General features: G+C 35.6%; 1 protein-coding gene across 5 annotated transcripts in view; it reads right to left on the reverse strand.

Annotated features, from left to right (window-relative positions):
- Positions 1–19,050, reverse strand: part of LOC128184830 (gamma-tubulin complex component 2-like) — a 36,760-nt gene that overhangs the window by 5,139 nt on the left and 12,571 nt on the right. For 3 of the 5 annotated variants that reach the window (XM_052854440.1, XM_052854441.1, XM_052854438.1), the window contains 16 exons: positions 18,618–18,685; positions 18,007–18,051; positions 16,894–16,986; positions 16,402–16,463; positions 13,333–13,375; positions 13,032–13,103; positions 10,136–10,310; positions 9,464–9,614; positions 8,416–8,595; positions 8,221–8,294; positions 7,958–8,058; positions 7,416–7,486; positions 4,930–5,104; positions 3,927–4,070; positions 3,695–3,811; positions 3,218–3,241 (listed from right to left, as the gene is read on the reverse strand). In XM_052854440.1, coding sequence (XP_052710400.1) covers positions 3,218–3,241; positions 3,695–3,811; positions 3,927–4,070; positions 4,930–5,104; positions 7,416–7,486; positions 7,958–8,058; positions 8,221–8,294; positions 8,416–8,595; positions 9,464–9,614; positions 10,136–10,310; positions 13,032–13,103; positions 13,333–13,375; positions 16,402–16,463; positions 16,894–16,986; positions 18,007–18,051; positions 18,618–18,685 — 1,595 coding nt within the window. The remainder of the gene's footprint in view (positions 1–3,217; positions 3,242–3,694; positions 3,812–3,926; positions 4,071–4,929; positions 5,105–7,415; positions 7,487–7,957; positions 8,059–8,220; positions 8,295–8,415; positions 8,596–9,463; positions 9,615–10,135; positions 10,311–13,031; positions 13,104–13,332; positions 13,376–16,401; positions 16,464–16,893; positions 16,987–18,006; positions 18,052–18,617; positions 18,686–19,050) is intronic. The other 2 variants (XM_052854442.1, XM_052854439.1) reach the window with 1 other exon arrangement.

Below are 19,050 nucleotides of genomic sequence, written 5' to 3' on the forward strand. Positions count from 1 at the left end.
CTACCACACCACACTACCATACACTGACCCCTCAACTCATCCTCAACTGACAAACACTACCACACCACATCACCATACACTGACCCCTCAATCATCCTCCACTGGCACACGCTACCAAACCACACCACCATACACTGACCCCTCAACTCATCCTCAACTGACACACACTACCACACCACACTACCATACACTGCCCCCTTAACTCATCCTCAACTGACACACACTACCACACCACGCTACAATACACTGACCCCTCAACTCATCCTCAACTGACACACACTACCACACAACACCACCATTTACCTACCCCTCAACTCATCCTCCATTGACACACACTACCACACCACACCATCATACACTGACCCCTCAACTCATCCTCAACTGACACATGCTACCACACGCACCACCATACACTGACCCCTCAACTTATCCTCCATTGACACACACTACCACACCACACCACCATACATCAACCCCTCAACTCATCCTTAACTGACAGACGCTACCACAGCACACCACCATACACTGACCCCTCAACTCATCCTCAACTGACACACACTACCACACCACACTACCATACACTGCCCCCTTAACTCATCCTCAACTGACACACACTACCACACCACGCTACAATACACTGACCCCTCAACTCATCCTCAACTGACACACACTACCACACGACGCCACCATATACTCACCCCTCAACTCATCCTCCATTGACACACACTACCACACCACACCACCATACACTGACCCCTCAACTCATTCTCAACTGACACATGCTACCACACGACACCACCATACACTGACCCCTCAACTCATCCTCCATTGACACACACTACCACACCACACTACCATACACCGACCCCTCAACTCATCCTCAACTGACACACGCTACCACACCACACCACCATACACTGACCCCTCAACTCATCCTCCACTGACACACACTACCACACCACACCACCATACACTGACCCCTCAACTCATCCTCCACTGACACACACTACCACACCAAGCTACCATACACTGACCCCTCAACTCATCCTCAACTGACACACACCAAGCTACCATACACTGACCACTCAACTCATCCTCAACTGACACACACTACCACACCACACCACCATACACTGACCCCTCAACTCATCCTCAACTGACACACACTACCACACCATGCTACCATACACTGACCCCTCAACTCATCCTCCACTGACACACAGCCACACCAAGCTACCATACACTGACCCCTCAACTCATCCTCAACTGACACACACTACCACACCACACCACCATACACTGACCCCTCAACTCATCCTCCATTGACACACACTACCACACCACACTACCATACACTGACCCCTCAACTCATCCTCAACTGACACACACTACCACACCAAGCTACCATACACTGACCCCTCAACTCATCCTCAACTGACACACACTACCACACCACACTACCATACACTGACCCCTCAACTCATCCTCAACTGACACACACTACCACACCACACCACCATACACTGACCCCTCAACTCATCCTCAACTGACACACACTACCACACCACACTACCATACACTGACCCCTCAACTCATCCTCCACTGACACACACTACCACACCACACCACCATACACTGACCCTTCAACTCATCCTCCACTGACACACACTACCACACCACATCACCATACACTGACACACGCTACCACACCACACTACCATACACTGACCACTCCCTGCCAAAGCAAAACATGTGTTGAAAGAATTGTGAATGAGTATGAAATATGAATATACAATCTTTAAGCAATCCTATCATATTTAAATTGTTTATTTCACAATTATTTCTATTGGGGGTAAAAACAACATTATTTATTTTTCTATCAAACAAATAAATGCAAATCTTTGTTGCCAAAATTTCCATTATCTAATTCTATATGCCATTAAAACAAATATATGTATTATAATTGTTAAAATCATGTTAACATTTTTAACATCAGCAACTACAAAGGTTTATTTAACAAATCACCAAAATAATGCTGAGGAATAAAGATAGCTTTGAATATCACTTGAAGAATAAAGATAATTTAGGGTATTACTTGAAGAATAAGGATCATCTAAATGTAGGATATCAGTTGAAGAATATTGAAGATTCATGCTACAAGAAACCTAAAAACTTATTTACATGCTAGTATCTGATAGACCCAGGGAATCAAAGTTAACTAAGATATCCAAGACTCCAATGTTTGATATTTGAGGTTTGATATCTGATATCTAAATTATCTGTGACTGAGGTCTGACATCTGAGATTCTAACATTTGATATCTTAAATATATGTGACTAATACCTGCCGGCTTAAAATGTTATATTTCATATCTGAAATAACTGTGACTGAGGTCTGAGATTCTGATGTTTGATATATATAAAATATCTGTGACTGAAATCTGACATCTTAAAATCTTATATTTGATATCTGAAGTAACTGTGACTGGGGTCTGACATCTGAGAATCTGATGTTTGATAATTATAAAAAATATCTGGGACTTAGGTCTGCCAGCTCAAAATCTTGTATTTGATATCTAAAATATCTGTGACTAAGGTCTTCCAGCTGAAAATCTTATGTTTGTATCTGAAATAACTATGACTGAAGTCCGACATCTTAAAATCTTTTATTTAATATCTAAAATATCTTTGACTGAGATATGACATCTGAATAATGATACCTGAAATATATCTGAATGAGGAATGATATCCGACTTGATATCCCAGGTCTAGATATTCATATTTGATATATCCATGATTCAAATTTTTTTTTTTATACCCTTGAAATCTAATTCAGAATTCTGATAGCATTTGCGTCAGAGTTAAGAGATCCAACAGCATCTGTTCATCTTGCTTAAGACTTTAATGAAGCTGAAAGTTTGATCGTCACCAGAATCTTATAAAGGAAGAAGCTGTACAGGACTATGAATGAGAACAGTGAAACACAGTTATAACAGACAACCAATATGAATGTGCATTTATACCAGAAATGCATGAACATTTCTTGGCAGTTAAGTTTTGCTGATGTGATCATTTCCTCACAATAGGAAATTTCTCAAAAACAAAAATTAATGATTTTTAACGAAGATCACAATTTCTTGTAACTATGTTTGACTGTAGGGATAGTGTATTACACAGAAATAATGATTAATGAATATTAATACAAATGAGTCACTTACATTCCTCTTGTGAGACACAAACATCTAACAAAGGAAGTATTGTCATTCAAAGCAAACTATCTTTACATTAAAATCATTTCTCACAGATAAATACCATAATATTTATTTAATTTTTTAATGTTCAAATATTTTCAATGATGTAGCTTGAAAATTCTTCTATCTTAATGGTAGAGAATTTTTTATTCATGTATATAAGATGGACATCTGTTGACTGCATGCAACATTTTGATCTGCAAATCTTACTGGTTGACAACCCTTCGTGTTTGATATCAAGACTTCAAGTTCATATATTGCTCTCTAAAGCACTTGGAGACGTTCATACAATTTTTTTGGCATACTTTGATAGAAATAATTTTTTTTTTACATGTAATTTAAATTTTTTTAAAGGAATTAACAGTTATTTTTCCCAGTGAGAGTTATCTCTCTTATCAGAGTGTGGTTGCACCTTAATATAATTTGAGGGTGTGGCTGGCTTACCTTGGTCTTCAGTTTCTCCTTCATGGCTTGTTCCCGGTGCTCCTTGCTGGTGGCCTGTAGAGAGCTCTCCCGCGTCGGAACGTTCTCAGATTCCACAGCAGTAGTAAGACTCAATCTCTGGTAAAGTGTGATAATTCATCATATGGCTTTACATGATAAGACTTTGTTATTGTTATTTTTGACTGTACTTGTACATTTCTTTGTTTTGTTATTGTTTTGATCATTGGTATACCTGTATGAAGTTGGAGAAGGTGACACAGACTACCATTAACTTGTGGACGATTCTGAGCAAGTCTGGGTCGGTCAGCATGCAGTCATTCATACAGGTGTTCAGGAAGTCTGAGTGGTAGGTAAGCACGTCGTCAATGTTGGAAACCTGAACAATTATAACACAATGTTGGATACCTGAACAGAAATAACACATGGAAAACTGAACAGGAATAGTAAAATGTTGGAAATTTTCAACAAAAATAACAAGTTGAATGGAAATAAAGGAGTAGAAAACCTATTTAGATATAATGCAGATAATGGTGATCTAGTTAGAAATAACATAGAGCTGGAAACCTGGAATATTGGAAACCTAGGCAGAAATTCACAGAGTTGAAAATAGTAAATCTAGCAGTTAGAAATAACGTTCAGTTTGAAAATTGAACAAAAATAACAGAGATGGGAACCTGTCAGATATAACACAAAATTTATTTCGTAGAAGGCAAAGCTACAGGGGAAAAAACATTCAACATTCAAATTATCTATGAAAACACATCTGAATTATTTTGAGTCTTTGAAAAATCTTTGTGGTTCTTGAAAACGTTGCACCATTTGGTTTTTAGCTGATAATGACACATACATGTACATGTAATAAAATTTAAAACTGGCTTTTCAGCATGAAATCTATAACTCCTGAAAAATTCTGCCAAAAATCATGTTCGACTTATAGGCAAAACGTGCTTTTAGGCGAGTTTTTTCAGTATGGAGGAAGTCCTGATTAAAAACTCCATTAGTTACTGTAAATTCCTTATATTACGTGAGTACTTAATTCCGCGACCCTGCTGGTTTGTATCAAATCGCGAGAATATAAAATCGCGAGCGTGGAACTTTGCCTTTTATTTCTTATAGTTTTCAACTTTCTGAAAATAATGTCGAGATTTTAAAATCTGTGAAGGTTGCTTCTCATGATTTTACACGGAAATAAATTCCTCGAGTTTAATTAGGAATCTACAGTACAGAAGACTTACATTTTCCATGTTGGTCTGAAACATGAGCCAATTCTGTTCCACCACTTCAAACATCATGTAGTATTCAAAGTTCTGGACAAAGTTCAGCATCCGCTGCCTCAGGGCGAAGGCGGCCAGGTACCACTTGGACGAGTGGAGGGAGTACATTTTGGCGGCCTTGTTACCGATCCACACACTGCACGGAAAGAGTATCCATAATTTATATCTTATCACCATTGCAATCGTAAACAAAACTAAGGGAAGATAATCATACCTACTCATCCAACAGAAATTTCTTAACTATATTTATAAACCGAATAATTTTATTAGTTTAATATTTATTTGAAGTGTAAAGACATATGAGTACTGGAAATAAGTGGTAAAAATCTGTGTTAGTCCTTGCCACTAAACCAATTCCCAATCCTGATGTGTTCTACATTAAACCCATACTTTAGTCTGACATCCAATATTCAAACCAGTTAAATGAACATTGACTGAAATGTAATCCCGCTAACCTTAAATCCCTGATCCTGTGTATTCTTTGGTTCCCAAGAATACTCTACTTGCTATCTCTAAGAACTGTAACAGTTTTTCACTAAACAACCCCTTATCCTAATCCTTCATCTTTAGTATCATCTGCTCCCAAAACCCTATTCCCACGCCAGACTTCTCCTAATCTAACACCATGCCAGATTTCCCAATATAAAAATCCCAATCCAGATTTTCCAATATTATAATCCCATTCCAGATTTCCAAAAATCATTATCCCATTCCAGATTCCTAATATCATAATCCCATTCAAGATATACCAATATCTCAATCCCAAGCCAGATTTCCCAATATCATTATCCCATTCCAGATTTCCCAATATCATAATCCCATTCCAGATTTCCTAATATCATAATCACATTCAAGATTTACCAATATCGCAATCCGAAGCCAGATTTCCCAATATCATAATCCCAAGCCAGAATTCCCAATATCATAATCCCAAGCCAGATTTTCCAATATCATCTCATTTCAGATTTCCCAATATCACAATCCCAAGCTAAATTTCCCAATATCATAACTCCAAACCAGAATTCCAAATATCATAACCCAGAATTCCAAATATCATAACCCAGATTTCCCTATATCATAAGCCAGATTTTCCAATATCATCTCATTTCAGATTTCACAATATCCCATTCCAGATTTCCCAATATCATTATCCCATTCCAGATTTCCCAATATCATTATTCCATTCCAGATTTCCCAATATCATAATCCCATTCCAAATTTCCCAATATCATATAATCCCATTCCAAATTTCCCAATATCATAATCCCATTCTAGATTTTCCATTATCACACTACTAAGTCAGATTTCCCAATATCATAATCCAATTCAAGATTTCCCAATTGTTGTGATTATGTAATATTGATTTTGTAATGTAACGTAAATAAAAATATCCTGTTTTTAAAATTTCGAATTTATTAAAGTCCAAAATCACAATTAAAGAAACATCATTTGAAAAAGAAATCCAAAGTGAGAGTGTAAAATAATTATCAATCCCGCATGTCTCATCTTTGACAACTCCTCCCCTTTTTCTATAAACTTAAGGACCAATGAAATAATTCCAAGATGGAACCAAAATTTGGGGAACGCTCAAAGACATAAACTCTCAGAACAGGATACAGGAGGGAATTACCATAATAAATTCAAAGACACGACAATCTAAGATCTGACCATTAATCAGATAAACGAAAATAAACAAATGGCAATAAACAGGGGATCACTGTGAGAAATGGATAAGGGAGAGGAGGGAGATGTCATCATGAGAGATCACAAGCAGATGCGGCAATGTATTTCTAAAATGATCAAACAAATTAAATTTCAAACATAAAATACCACTTAGTTTTCAAAAGGAAATTAATTCAATATGAATGAAATATATTTTAGTAAGTTGTCTTTATCAATAAAATATATGTATGTATATAACACAATATCATAATCCCATGCCAGATTTTCCAATATAATAACCTCATGCCAGATTTCTCAATATTATAATCCCATTCCAGATTTCCCAATATCATAATCCCATTCCAGATTTCTCAATATCATAATCCCATTCCAGATTTCCAAATATTATAATCTCATGCCAGATTTTCCAATATCACAATCCCAAGCCAGATTTCCCAATATCATCCAATTCCAGATTTCCCAATATCATAATCCTATGCCAGATTTCCCAATATCATTATCCCATTCCAGATTTCCCAATACCTAACCCCAAGCCATATTTCCAAATATCATAATCCCATTCCAGATTTTCCAATATCACAATCCCAAGCCAGATTTCCCAATATCATAATTTAATTCCAGATATCCCAATATCATAATCCCATGCCAGATTTTCCAATATAATTACCCAATGACAGACTTCCCTTTATTCTTATTACATGTCATCTTTTATTTCCATCTCCGTGATTCCTCCACTACATCCCATCACTACATGTACTACTCACCTACACAGCTGTCTCTCCACATGCTTGCAGTAAAACAGATGTCTGAATAGCATCTGGTATCTGATTAAGGCCTGAAAATTAAACAACTTCGTATTAAAGGTTTTAAAATTATCAGTATAAAATTATGTCTAAGGGATGGGTCTGGATAGCATTTGGTTATCATAATAATTCAAAATGTAAATAGGTCCCCCCCCCCTACCAAACAGCCAATTGTTCTTTCACATTTCCTTCAAAAAGGAAAGTGTATTTACATAACATTTAATTCTTTTTTTTCAATTAGGATTTTATGCCAAAATTTTGATTTAAAGAAATTTGAAAAAGCTAAACAATAAAAAATCTAGACAAATGCACCTTTTAACATTAAACCGACTTCACATAATGTGCATGTAATATTTTTTTAAAAGTTCTCTTTTCACTTCATATTCCCCTAAAAGTTTCTCATGAAATGCAGTAAACTGCTGTAAAAAAAAACCCCCACATTATTTCTTATAAGGCAATGAAAGAATACAAACTATAACACTTGCAGCAGTTCTGATCAATACCTTTCTGTTAAGGACCAAGGAGACCGGCCACTTAACCATATAGTCAAAGGAAAAAGACTCGAGTCCCGAGAGGTGAAGGTCAGTGGGATCCACCTTGTACTCTAAAAAATCATCATCATCATCATCATGATAATAATAATCATGATAATTTTCATCATCACAACACTACATCATTCTTAACTGAGAGAGAGAGAGAGAGAGAGAGAGAGAGAGAGAGAGAGAGAGAGAGAGAGAGAGCTCGATCAATATAGACTTCATCTAACCTTTCTCCTTCTTAGTCTCTATAGAGAGGATTTTAAATAGTTGTGTAATTAAATCAAAGGGCAGTAGATCCACTCTGCAAAAAAAAATTCATTTTAATAATATTAATCACTTCTTTCTCTTACTTGACCCATCTTACATGGCATACTTCATCTCTTTTATAACCTTTACTTGTATGGAGTAAGGACTGCCTGTACCTTAGATCATCCTTAAACTGGTCAGTGTTAGCTGTACTGGTTCTCAGGGCCAACTCCAGTAAGGTCTCTAGTCGTGTGGGGGTTATATTCTCCATATCCTGTCTCATCTCATCCTCCGTCATATCCATAAACTGAACAATGAAGTCTCCCTTGTCTAAGAGGAAGTAGTGCTTGATGGACCTGTAAAAACAAGAAAATAATGAAGTCTCCCTTGTCTAAGAGGAAGTAGTGTTCGATAGACCTGTAAGAACAAGAAAATAATGAAGTCTCCCTTGTCTAAGAGGAAGTAGTGCTTGATAGACCTGTAAGAACAAGAAAATACTGAAGTCTCCCTTGTCTTAGAGGAAGTAGTGCTTGATAGACCTGTAAGAACAAGAAAATAATAAAGTCTCCCTTGTCTAAGAGGAAGTAGTGTTCGATAGACCTGTAAGAACAAGAAAATAATGAAGTTTCCCTTGTCTAAGAGGAAGTAGTGCTTGATAGACCTGTAAAAATAAGGAAAAAATGAAGTCTCCCTTGTTTAAGAGGAAGTAGTGCTTGATAGACCTGTAAGAACAAGAAAATAATGAAGTCTCCCTTGTCTAAGAGGAAGTAGTGTTCAATAGACCTATAAGAACAAGAAAATAATGAAGTCTCCCTTGTCTAAGAGGAAGTAGTGCTTGATAGACCTGTAAGAACAAGAAAATAATGAAGTCTCCCTTGTCTAAGAGGAAGTAGTGTTCGATAGACCTGTAAGAACAAGAAAATAATGAAGTCTCCCTTGTCTAAGAGGAAGTAGTACTTGATAGACCTGTAAATACAAGGAAAAAATGAAGAATGACTTGATTGAAGAATTAACTTTTTGTGAACTAATATTCTAAGACTAAACATTGAGACCACCATCGCCTTACAAGGATGTAAAATGTTTTTATCAAATATGTGTAAGGAGCTATGCCGATGGATATTGTTTAAATCTGCTAAGTGCTTTTAGTATAGCTTCTTCACAATAGCAATGCAATGAATTCAAGGTTTTACCTCAGTCATGCACGTTTTTAAGGACCCAGTTTACCTGATTCTTGCCATGAGTTCCTTCTCCTCCACCAGTAGCTCCAGCAGGAGTTTACTGGAGTACTCGTAGGCCTTCTCTATCTGTTCATAGTACTTTCGTTCCTTGACTGTATACACTATCTCCTCAGCACATGGGCACTGCACATCTCGACCTGACAACCAAATTATTACAAAACATTTAAGTGATTGCAACATCAAGACCAAAACCTATGAATGTTTTTTTCTTTGACTCATTATTTCTTGGTACATAATTCTTGACCTATCACATACATCTTTTGAGATAATTCTTGACTTACCACACAGTCTCACGATATTAAAATAATTCTTGCTTACCACACAGCCTCACGACATTAAGATAATTCTTGCTTACCACACAGCCTCACAACCTTGAGATAATTCTTGATTTACCACAGAGACTCACGACATTAAGATAATTCTTGACTTACCACAGAGCCTCACGACATTAAGATAATTCTTGACTTAATACACAGCTTCTCGACATTAAGATAATTCTTGACTTAATACACAGCTTCACGACTTTAAGATAATTCTTGCTTACCACACTGCCTCACAACCTTGAGATAATTCTTGACTTACCACAGAGCCTCATAACATTAAGATAATTCTTGACTTAATAAACAGCTTCACGACATTAAGATATTTCCTGACTTACCACAGAGTCTCACAACGTTGAGATATTTCCCAGTGTTGAGGACCTTATTGGCCACCTGCTCCAGAAACACGGGGATGCGTTCGCGACAGATGGTGTAGTGCCCCTCCCAGTACGCGTCATTGTATTCCTCCTGTAGCTTCTCTTTGTTGATTGTTTCATTCTCCTCCACCAGGAACTTGTAAAAACAAACAGGTTCTCTTATCATTAGGATGTACACTTAACAAGAAAACAGACCAGATAAAACCTCTTACTGTAAACCAACTTTTATTTGCACTGATTTTCTTTCGCGATTTACCACAGACAGATAAACTGGTTTCCAGCACCTGTTTTTTGCAAACCACAGTAAACTAGAAAACTGACCATTCAGGAAGGGCCCCGCTATGACAATTAAGAATAGATAGAGAAGTGAAAAAAACTTTGAATTCCATCCTCTCTATATTAACAACGATGAAAAATAAATGCCCCGCAGAAGATGTAAAGAACTGGAATATATATGATCTCGTGTTTTTTCTAGAGCCTTAGTGAGGGGATAAAACACACAAGTTGGATAAAAATCATATTATACTACAAATCATATGAGATTCTATTTATCCCATGTTTTATACACCACAATCAATGTTTACACTGTTTATAAAACTCCACATTATTTTACTTCATTATGCCTACGCAAATCCCATTGTAAAGTCACAACTGTGGGATATCAAAAAAATATCCAACTTTCTGTTCTTTGCTCAGACCTTAGATTTTCTGAAACAGGCAAGATAATTAATCTCAGGGGATTAATTATCCTGCTCTCTTCCATTTATTGAATTTAATCAGGGCTTACAGAAGGAACATTTTCTGGTACTATTCTTAAGTTTCCTTTAATATAAACATAGCAACCAAAAACAACAACACCAAAACATCCATTAAAAAAGAAAAAAAAAGAATAAAAAAAACTGATACTGTGGAATCATTAGATTTCGTGGTGGCTCAATTTTCGTGGCATTCGTGTGTACCTCTCATCCACGAATTAACATCCTCCATGAATTAATAAATGAGGGTAATATAGTCATATTTCTTTTGTATGTTTTAGATAATACACGAAATTACGTCCCCACGAACCTGTAAAATTTATGCAAACCACGAAAATTGGCCCCAACGAAATTTAATGATTCCACAGTATCTAATAATTTTTTTTTTTTTCTTTAATTTATTGTAATTCATATATTTTTTTTTATTTTACCGAATATAAGTATTTGGACTAGAATGAAATATATTCTTTATCCAATACCATCCTTTAAACTGAGGGATAAAAATATTAGGGTGCAGCTCATGGAATGAGAGTTTAATTTGCTTCAAAACAATCATCAGTGCAGACAAAGGTGTACATGTTCATTAATCTCGATATGACAGATAGAGATAAGCCTCTAAATTTTCTGCAGCAGGCAGGATAATTAATCCCAGGGGATGAATTGTTCTGCTCTCTCATCCTTTTCTTCTAAATTTACAATAAGATTTTTTTTCCAGAAATGACAGAATGGGGTTATTATCTGATTACCTGTTAAAATTAACAGCATTAAGGCAGAAAAAAATAAAATAAATAATTAAAAAATAAAATAGTGAAAAAGGATATCTTAATATATATCTTGATTTTAGAATTCAATAAAATTATTATAAATCATTGTGTACGGTATTTTAACCAAAATAAAATATGAATATTATATTTTAAATCCATATTTCAAAGAATGTACACAATACTACACATCATTCAAAATTGACCTTAACTTCAAAACAAAGTTCATTTGCAGACACAGGCAGTGCAGTAATTAATCTCAATGTGACAGATAAAGATAAAGCTTAGGATTTTCTTCCTGTGGAAGGTTAATTAATCCCAAAGGACAAATATTGCACAGCCTTCCATGTATACAAAAGTAACATTCTCAGCAGTTATCTCTCTTTGCCCATTCATTCTCAGCAGTTATCTCTCTTTGCCCATTCATTCTTATGCATAGTTAGGAATCTACCCCACCACCCCAGCTCCAAACCAGAAGACATAGAGAACCAAACTTAGCATCAAAATATGTATTTCTGCCTACTGAACTACCTGATCAAATTTGAACTTGATTGGGCAACCATAAAAAAAGTTATTAGAAAAAAACAGGAAATTTGTGGACGGAAGAGTGACAGACGGACGGACAGAAGGACGGACAGACAGAGTGATTACTATAGGGCACCCGCAAATCCTTGCGGGGCCCTAATTATCCGGAAAATATTATACCAGAGGTATTTGAAGACTAGATCATGGCAAGAAATATTCACGACAATGTGGCTCTTGCCTATAAGTTGAACATGAATAAAAGTTGTTTTTTTGTATTGATTTTTTCAACATATAAGAGAGGTTGAGATTTAAAGCGTGTACGGGTACACATACGTGTGTTAAAACTACACGTACACGCACACGTTTTTTGTAATTTATCAGTTGAGATTTCTTAACTTGTAGGATATAAACGTTTACGTAAATCGACGCAGTTTTGTGACACGAATTTATTTAGTTAATTCCAAAAAAATGGTATATTTCTTATCAATTTTCATGCAAATTAAGTTTAAAATATATATAATGTATCACGAGAATACATACTCATCAATAAGATTTTATTTGTTGTAAAAAGCTACACGTTTATACTTACGTGTAGACGACACTCTACAAGTTTAGAGAACGTGTAGAAACTATGTCGTCACAAAAACTGATGACGTAATACGCGAAGAATTTAGGTGATTCCCCTTGTACACGTACACGTACCCGTACACGTTTGAAATCTCAACCTCCCTATTAGGCTTTTTAAAAACTTGTTAAACTGTGTGTTTCTTCATATGGGTCAGTGATGACAAAGTCTATGTAAATATATGACCTTACCTCGGAGTAAGGATCAGATATGATTCCTTTATATATCCACTTCTCCAAGATTTCAAAATAAGGAACACAAGCCTAAATAGAAAAGACACTGTATAAACACTGTAGGTATGTCCCTACGTTCTTTGGGCTTTTCAGTCTGGGAAATCTATCTAGCTTATGTTCTTTATATTGCCATTTTTTAATCTCAACTGTATTTACTTAACAGTGGACAAGAATTAAATTTACCAATATTATCATGACATCTATGTTGTTGAATTTTTGTGCCTATGATAAATTCTATTTATCCCTAATTTTAACTTACCGCCTGAGTGAGATACAGACAAAGATCTTGACCTTTGGAATCCCTGCAAATATATAACAGTTTAATAAAGAACAGTATGTTTTCAGTATTATACATGTAAATGTAAAATTCATTTCTTGATTTTAGCTTCTATTTCTTCTCTTCCCAAACAATATATTTCACTCACTTTCATTATCCTAAAAATCCACTAATTTTCACAAATCCCCTTATTTTAATAAAACTAATTACCTTACCCCATTTATCCACTTATTATCTGACCCTACTTATCCACTATATAACCTACCTCTTTATCTACTCATAAACTTATACCACTCATCTACTAATTGACTGATCCAATTTATTCGTTAAACTATTTTACCCTACTAATCTGCTACATATTGTCCCCAATAATCTAATAACAATTTCATCCCACTAATCTAATCCTTACAACAAGAGGCCCAGGGGCCACATCGCTCACCTGAGCAACAATTGCCTTAATTCTGATCAAATTAGCATTACAGTATCAAAATATCTTGACAACTAAGTACTGTAGATCTTGCTAAAAAAATTGAAAATCTGCCAATTTTTATCCACCTCTTTCTTTTGGTAAATACCAAGCCCCTTTTGTTGTTATACCTGTAAGAAGATTTTTCTCTATACCTATATACCCCCCCCCATTTTGTCGCCCCACTTTTCTCTAGGGTATCATGGTTTCATCAAACTTATATCTGCATAACCTGTGCTTTCACACTAAATACTGAGTTTTGGACCGAAAAACTTTCCCAGAATATTTTTAAAGATTTTCTCTATATATTCCTATGTAAAAATTCAAACAGCCATCATGGCCCCGCCCTACCACTAGGGACTGTAATTTTGAATTTACACTACCCGAGGATGCCTCTACACAAGTTAAAGCTTTTCTGGCCAAATGGTCTTAAAAAAGAAGATTTTAAAGATTTTCTCAATATATTCCTATGTAAAAATTCATTCCCCACTGTGGCCTCACCATACCACTGGACTATTATTTTAACAAACTTGAATCTATACGATTTGGAAATACTTCCACTCAGATTTGGGCTTTCTTCGCCTAATAGTTTTGAGAAGAAGATTTTTTAGAGATTTTCTCTATGTATAAAAATGTATCCCCCATTGTGGCCCCGCCCTACACCCAGGGACCATGATTTAAACAAACTTGAATCTACATTATCTGAGGATGGTTACCCGCCAATTTGAGCTTTCTTGGTCAAATAGTTTTTGAGAAGAAGATTTTTAAAGATTATCTCTATATATTCCTTTGTAAAACTTGATCCCCCAATTGTGGCCCCACCCTACCCCCAGGGACCATGATTTGAACAAACTTGAATCTACACTACCTGAGGATGCTTCCATTCAAATTTGAGCTTTCCTGGCCTAACAGTTTTTGAGAAGAAAATTTTTAAAAATTTTCTCTATATATTCCTATGTAAAACTTGATCCCCCATTTGTGGCCCCTCCCTACCCCCAGGGACCATGATTTGAACAAACTTGAATCTACACTACCTGAGGATGCTTCCATTCAAATTTGAGCTTTCCTGGCCCAATAGTTTTTGAGAAGAAAATTTTTAAAAATTTTCTCTATATATTCCTATGTAAAACTTGATCCCCCATTTGTGGCCCCTCCCTACCCCTGGGGACCATGGTTTGAACAAATTTGAATCTACACTACCTGTGGATGCTCCCATTTTAATTTGAACTTTTCTGGCCCAATAGTTTTTGAGAAGAAGATTTTTAAAGATTTTCTCTATATATACCTATGTAAAACTTGATCCCCCAATTGTGGCCCCACCCTACCCCCGGGGACCATGATTTGAACAAATTTGAATTTACACTACCTGTGGATGCTCCCATTTTAATTTGAGCTTTTCTGGCCCAATAGTTTTTGAGAAGAAGATTTTTAAAGGTTTTCTCTATATATTCCTATGTAAAACTTGATCCCCCAATTGTGGCCCCTCCCTACCCCCGGGGACCATGATTTGAACAAACTTGAATCTACACTACCTGAGGATGCCTCCACACAAGTTTTAGCTTTTCAGGACAAATATTTTTGAGAAGAAGATTTTTGAAAAATACCAACAAATTTTCAATAATTCTCAATTATCTCCTCTTTAAAGAGGGCGTGGCCCTTCATTTGAACAAACTTGAATCCCCTTCACCTAGTGGTGCTTTGTGCCAAATTAGGTTGAAATCTGCCCAGTGGTTCTTGAGAAGAAGATGAAAATGTGAAAAGTTAACAACGACGACGACAACAACAACGACAACGACGACGACAGACAACGGACAAATTGTGATCAGAAAAGCTCACTTGAGCCTTTGGCTCAGGTGAGCTAAAAACACATATCATCTTTATCCACTAATTAACATATTCCACTAATCCACTTATTATGAATTGAATTATCTTATTCCACTTATTCTCTTACTATCTTACCCCAATAATCTTTAATACTCTAATAATTCACTTCTTATAATAACTCACCGATCAAGTTATTATCTCACTCCACTTATTTACTTATTATCTTACTCAATTAATCCTTTTATTATATAACCCCACCAATTATCTTACCCCACTTATCCACATATTATCTTACTCCACTTATCATCTTCACCACTTATCATCTTACCCCACTTATCCACTTATCATCTTACCCCACTTATCCACTTATCATCTTACCCCACTTATCATCTTACCCCACTAATCCACTTATCATCTTACCCCACTATTCCACTTATCATCTTACCCCACTAATCCACTTATAATCTTACCCCACTATTCCACTTATAATCTTACCGCACTAATCCACTTATCATCTTACCCCACTAATCCACTTATCATCTTACCCCACTAATCCACTTATCATCTTACCCCACTTATCATCTTACCCCACTAATCCACTTATCATCTTACTCCACTAACCACTTATCATCTTACCCCACTAATCCACTTATCATCTTACCCCACTATTCCACTTATCATCTTACCCCACTTATCCACTTATCATCTTACCCCACTAATCCACTTATCATCTTACCCCACTAATCCACTTATAATCTTACCCCACTAATCCACTTGTTTTATCATGAAGTAGACTGAGAACAGATCCTCCAATACATTCCCCCTGGAATAAAAAAAGAGATTTTAAAAAACTAACAGCCTGTTACAAAGCAATGAGTAGGTCTTCTGTCGCAGAAACGCAATACAGGATTGATAATAAAACATAATTACAATTACTGTAGATTCCTAATTAAATGCCAGGATTTAATATCTGTGTAAATTCGCGAGAAGCAATTCTCTCAAATTTTAAAATCTCGCTTTTATTTTTTTGACATACATAAACTACATGAAACTATGATAAAAATTTGGCATTCATGATTTTATGTTCTTGCGATTTATTAAAAAACATTTGAATTGAGGAAATTAAGTACTGGCGTAAAATGTGTTAAATACATTAACCAAAACTATGTACACTAAGGAACATTCATCCATTACTACTCAACAGAATTGGTAGATATAAAATGAGTAGTGTGGTAACAAATCACTCCTCCCACCTTGTTTACAGAATTGGACACTGATGCCAGAATGTCTAAAGTTTTCAAGGTGGGCTGTATGTAAAACCACATTTTCTGGAGACTCAGATTTCCCTGTAAAGAAAATGTTATATTTATTAAAGAAGATGTCTTTAGTAAAATCAAGCAAAAATATACCAGCAAAATATGCATATACATGTAGCATTAAAATTAAATCAATATGATGAAAAAAAGTACGTCACAGTAACTTAAAGTGGATAGAGAAAAATAGGAAAGAGTGGGAGAGAAAGAAATGAATTTATATTCACTTTCTATCAGCTACTGTTATGAAAGAATGTACTTAATACTGTATATCAGGTTTATTCGGCATGTATCCAATTTCCACTTTGTTCGCGACGATTTTCAAATCGCGGAAAATATATCAGCCTAAATTTGATACAAAGTTTTGTTCTTATAATATAGTTCTCTCTTTCCTTATGAAGTAAACAGGTATGTAAAAGTACAATGAACTGTGTTCAGTAAGTTTAGAGTAGAAATTGCGGGATCGGGGGACAAGCGCCGTAGTTTATATAATAATTCATTGAATAGAAATTGAAACGGGCGCTTTTCTTGCGTAACCCGAGTTCTAATTATACCTGAGCTACATGTATAAGTAACAGTACATGATCTATTTATCTATGACTGTTGCGTTTCTAAAAATAATTATCGGTAATTATTTAACATTAGGAAATCATGTAAATGGTCTTAATTGTCCGAATTTTTCATTATAAAGAGCAGCAATTGAGATACTTTTAGCCTCTTACTTCACAGGTTTAAACAATCTTGAATTATATTTTCACTATGACACTGAAATAGTGAAAATTTGATTCACGTAAATTTTATATACCGTTCTAGGTTCTGAATCGCAGAGAAAACATGACACGGAAAAAACCTGATATACGGTAGCTCTAGATGGTGGGGAGAAAAAGAGAAATGGAGGGAGAGAGAGAGAGAAAAAGAATTCATTTTTCATTCAATTCTTCTTTTCCATCAACCATTGTTTGCAATCAATTTCTTTAACCCTTCTAGGATACGACTTACAAGACTTAGTACTAGACTTAGTACAAGACTTGAAGACTTAGTACCAGTACTTACTAGTCTGTACTGGTGTTCCAGCTGAGCCACCAACACCATGTAATCCTGTAATAAAAAAAAATACATCAATCAGAAAAACCCCCACTACAGGGAGCTTCAGTTATCCTAATATCAATTATCTAGACACTAGTGTAAACCAACTTTTATTCGCAATGACATTATTTCGTGATTTACTGGACATAAACTAGTTCGTGATGACTAATTTTTGCGAGCAAGCCTTAAAAAGACATGTGTTGTTATAGCAGCCATACGACAAGGGCTGGTTCGCGACGAGAAATATTTGCAATGATGATTCTCTCGGGAACTCGTGAAAATTTCTCACTCACGAAAAAAAGTAGGTTTACAATATCTTAGTGATCTTTTTGCAAATCAGGATGAGAATCTACTGTTAATACAGTATTTTACTTGCTTTCATATTGGTTGCAATCACTGCAGACAAATTCTTAGCAAATGCAGAATATTTGTTTATAAACAGTTCGATAATACATCGTGAAATTTTAAGGTTTGATTCATGAACAGTCTTACTTTAATCAGAGTTCTCATTGAAGTGATTCATGAACAGTCTTACTTTGATCAGAGTTCTCATTGAAGTGATTCATGAACAGCCTTACTTTTATCAGAGTTCTCATTGCAGCACTTAGAGCCTGGTTCACTAGTCCATACTCAAATGCTGATTTCTCTACAAAAGCCAATCTGAAGATTTAAAGATTTTATCATAACTACCACAAAACATATTCTATTAACTACCGGTAAAGAAATTCCTATCTGGTATTTTATATCATCAAGACTCAGTTAGTAACGTGTTTGATCAATACTCGCCACGCCACGCCAAATATCGTACACGCCAAATATAATACATTTACAATATGAAATGTGAAGTTGTGGTCACAAACTCAGATACATCAATTAATGGAGTGATGGTTGTGGCCATTTTTAGACCTTATTGATCTTCTTTAGGAGAAGAACTATGTATAAAGATAGAGGAAACCACTCAAATTTAAACGCTAAAATACTGTGTATTCATTTCAATTTGTGGTGCCCAAT

Source organism: Crassostrea angulata, chromosome 5, assembly GCF_025612915.1.
Source record: "Crassostrea angulata isolate pt1a10 chromosome 5, ASM2561291v2, whole genome shotgun sequence".
Taxonomy (NCBI): Eukaryota; Metazoa; Mollusca; class Bivalvia; order Ostreida; family Ostreidae; genus Magallana; species Magallana angulata.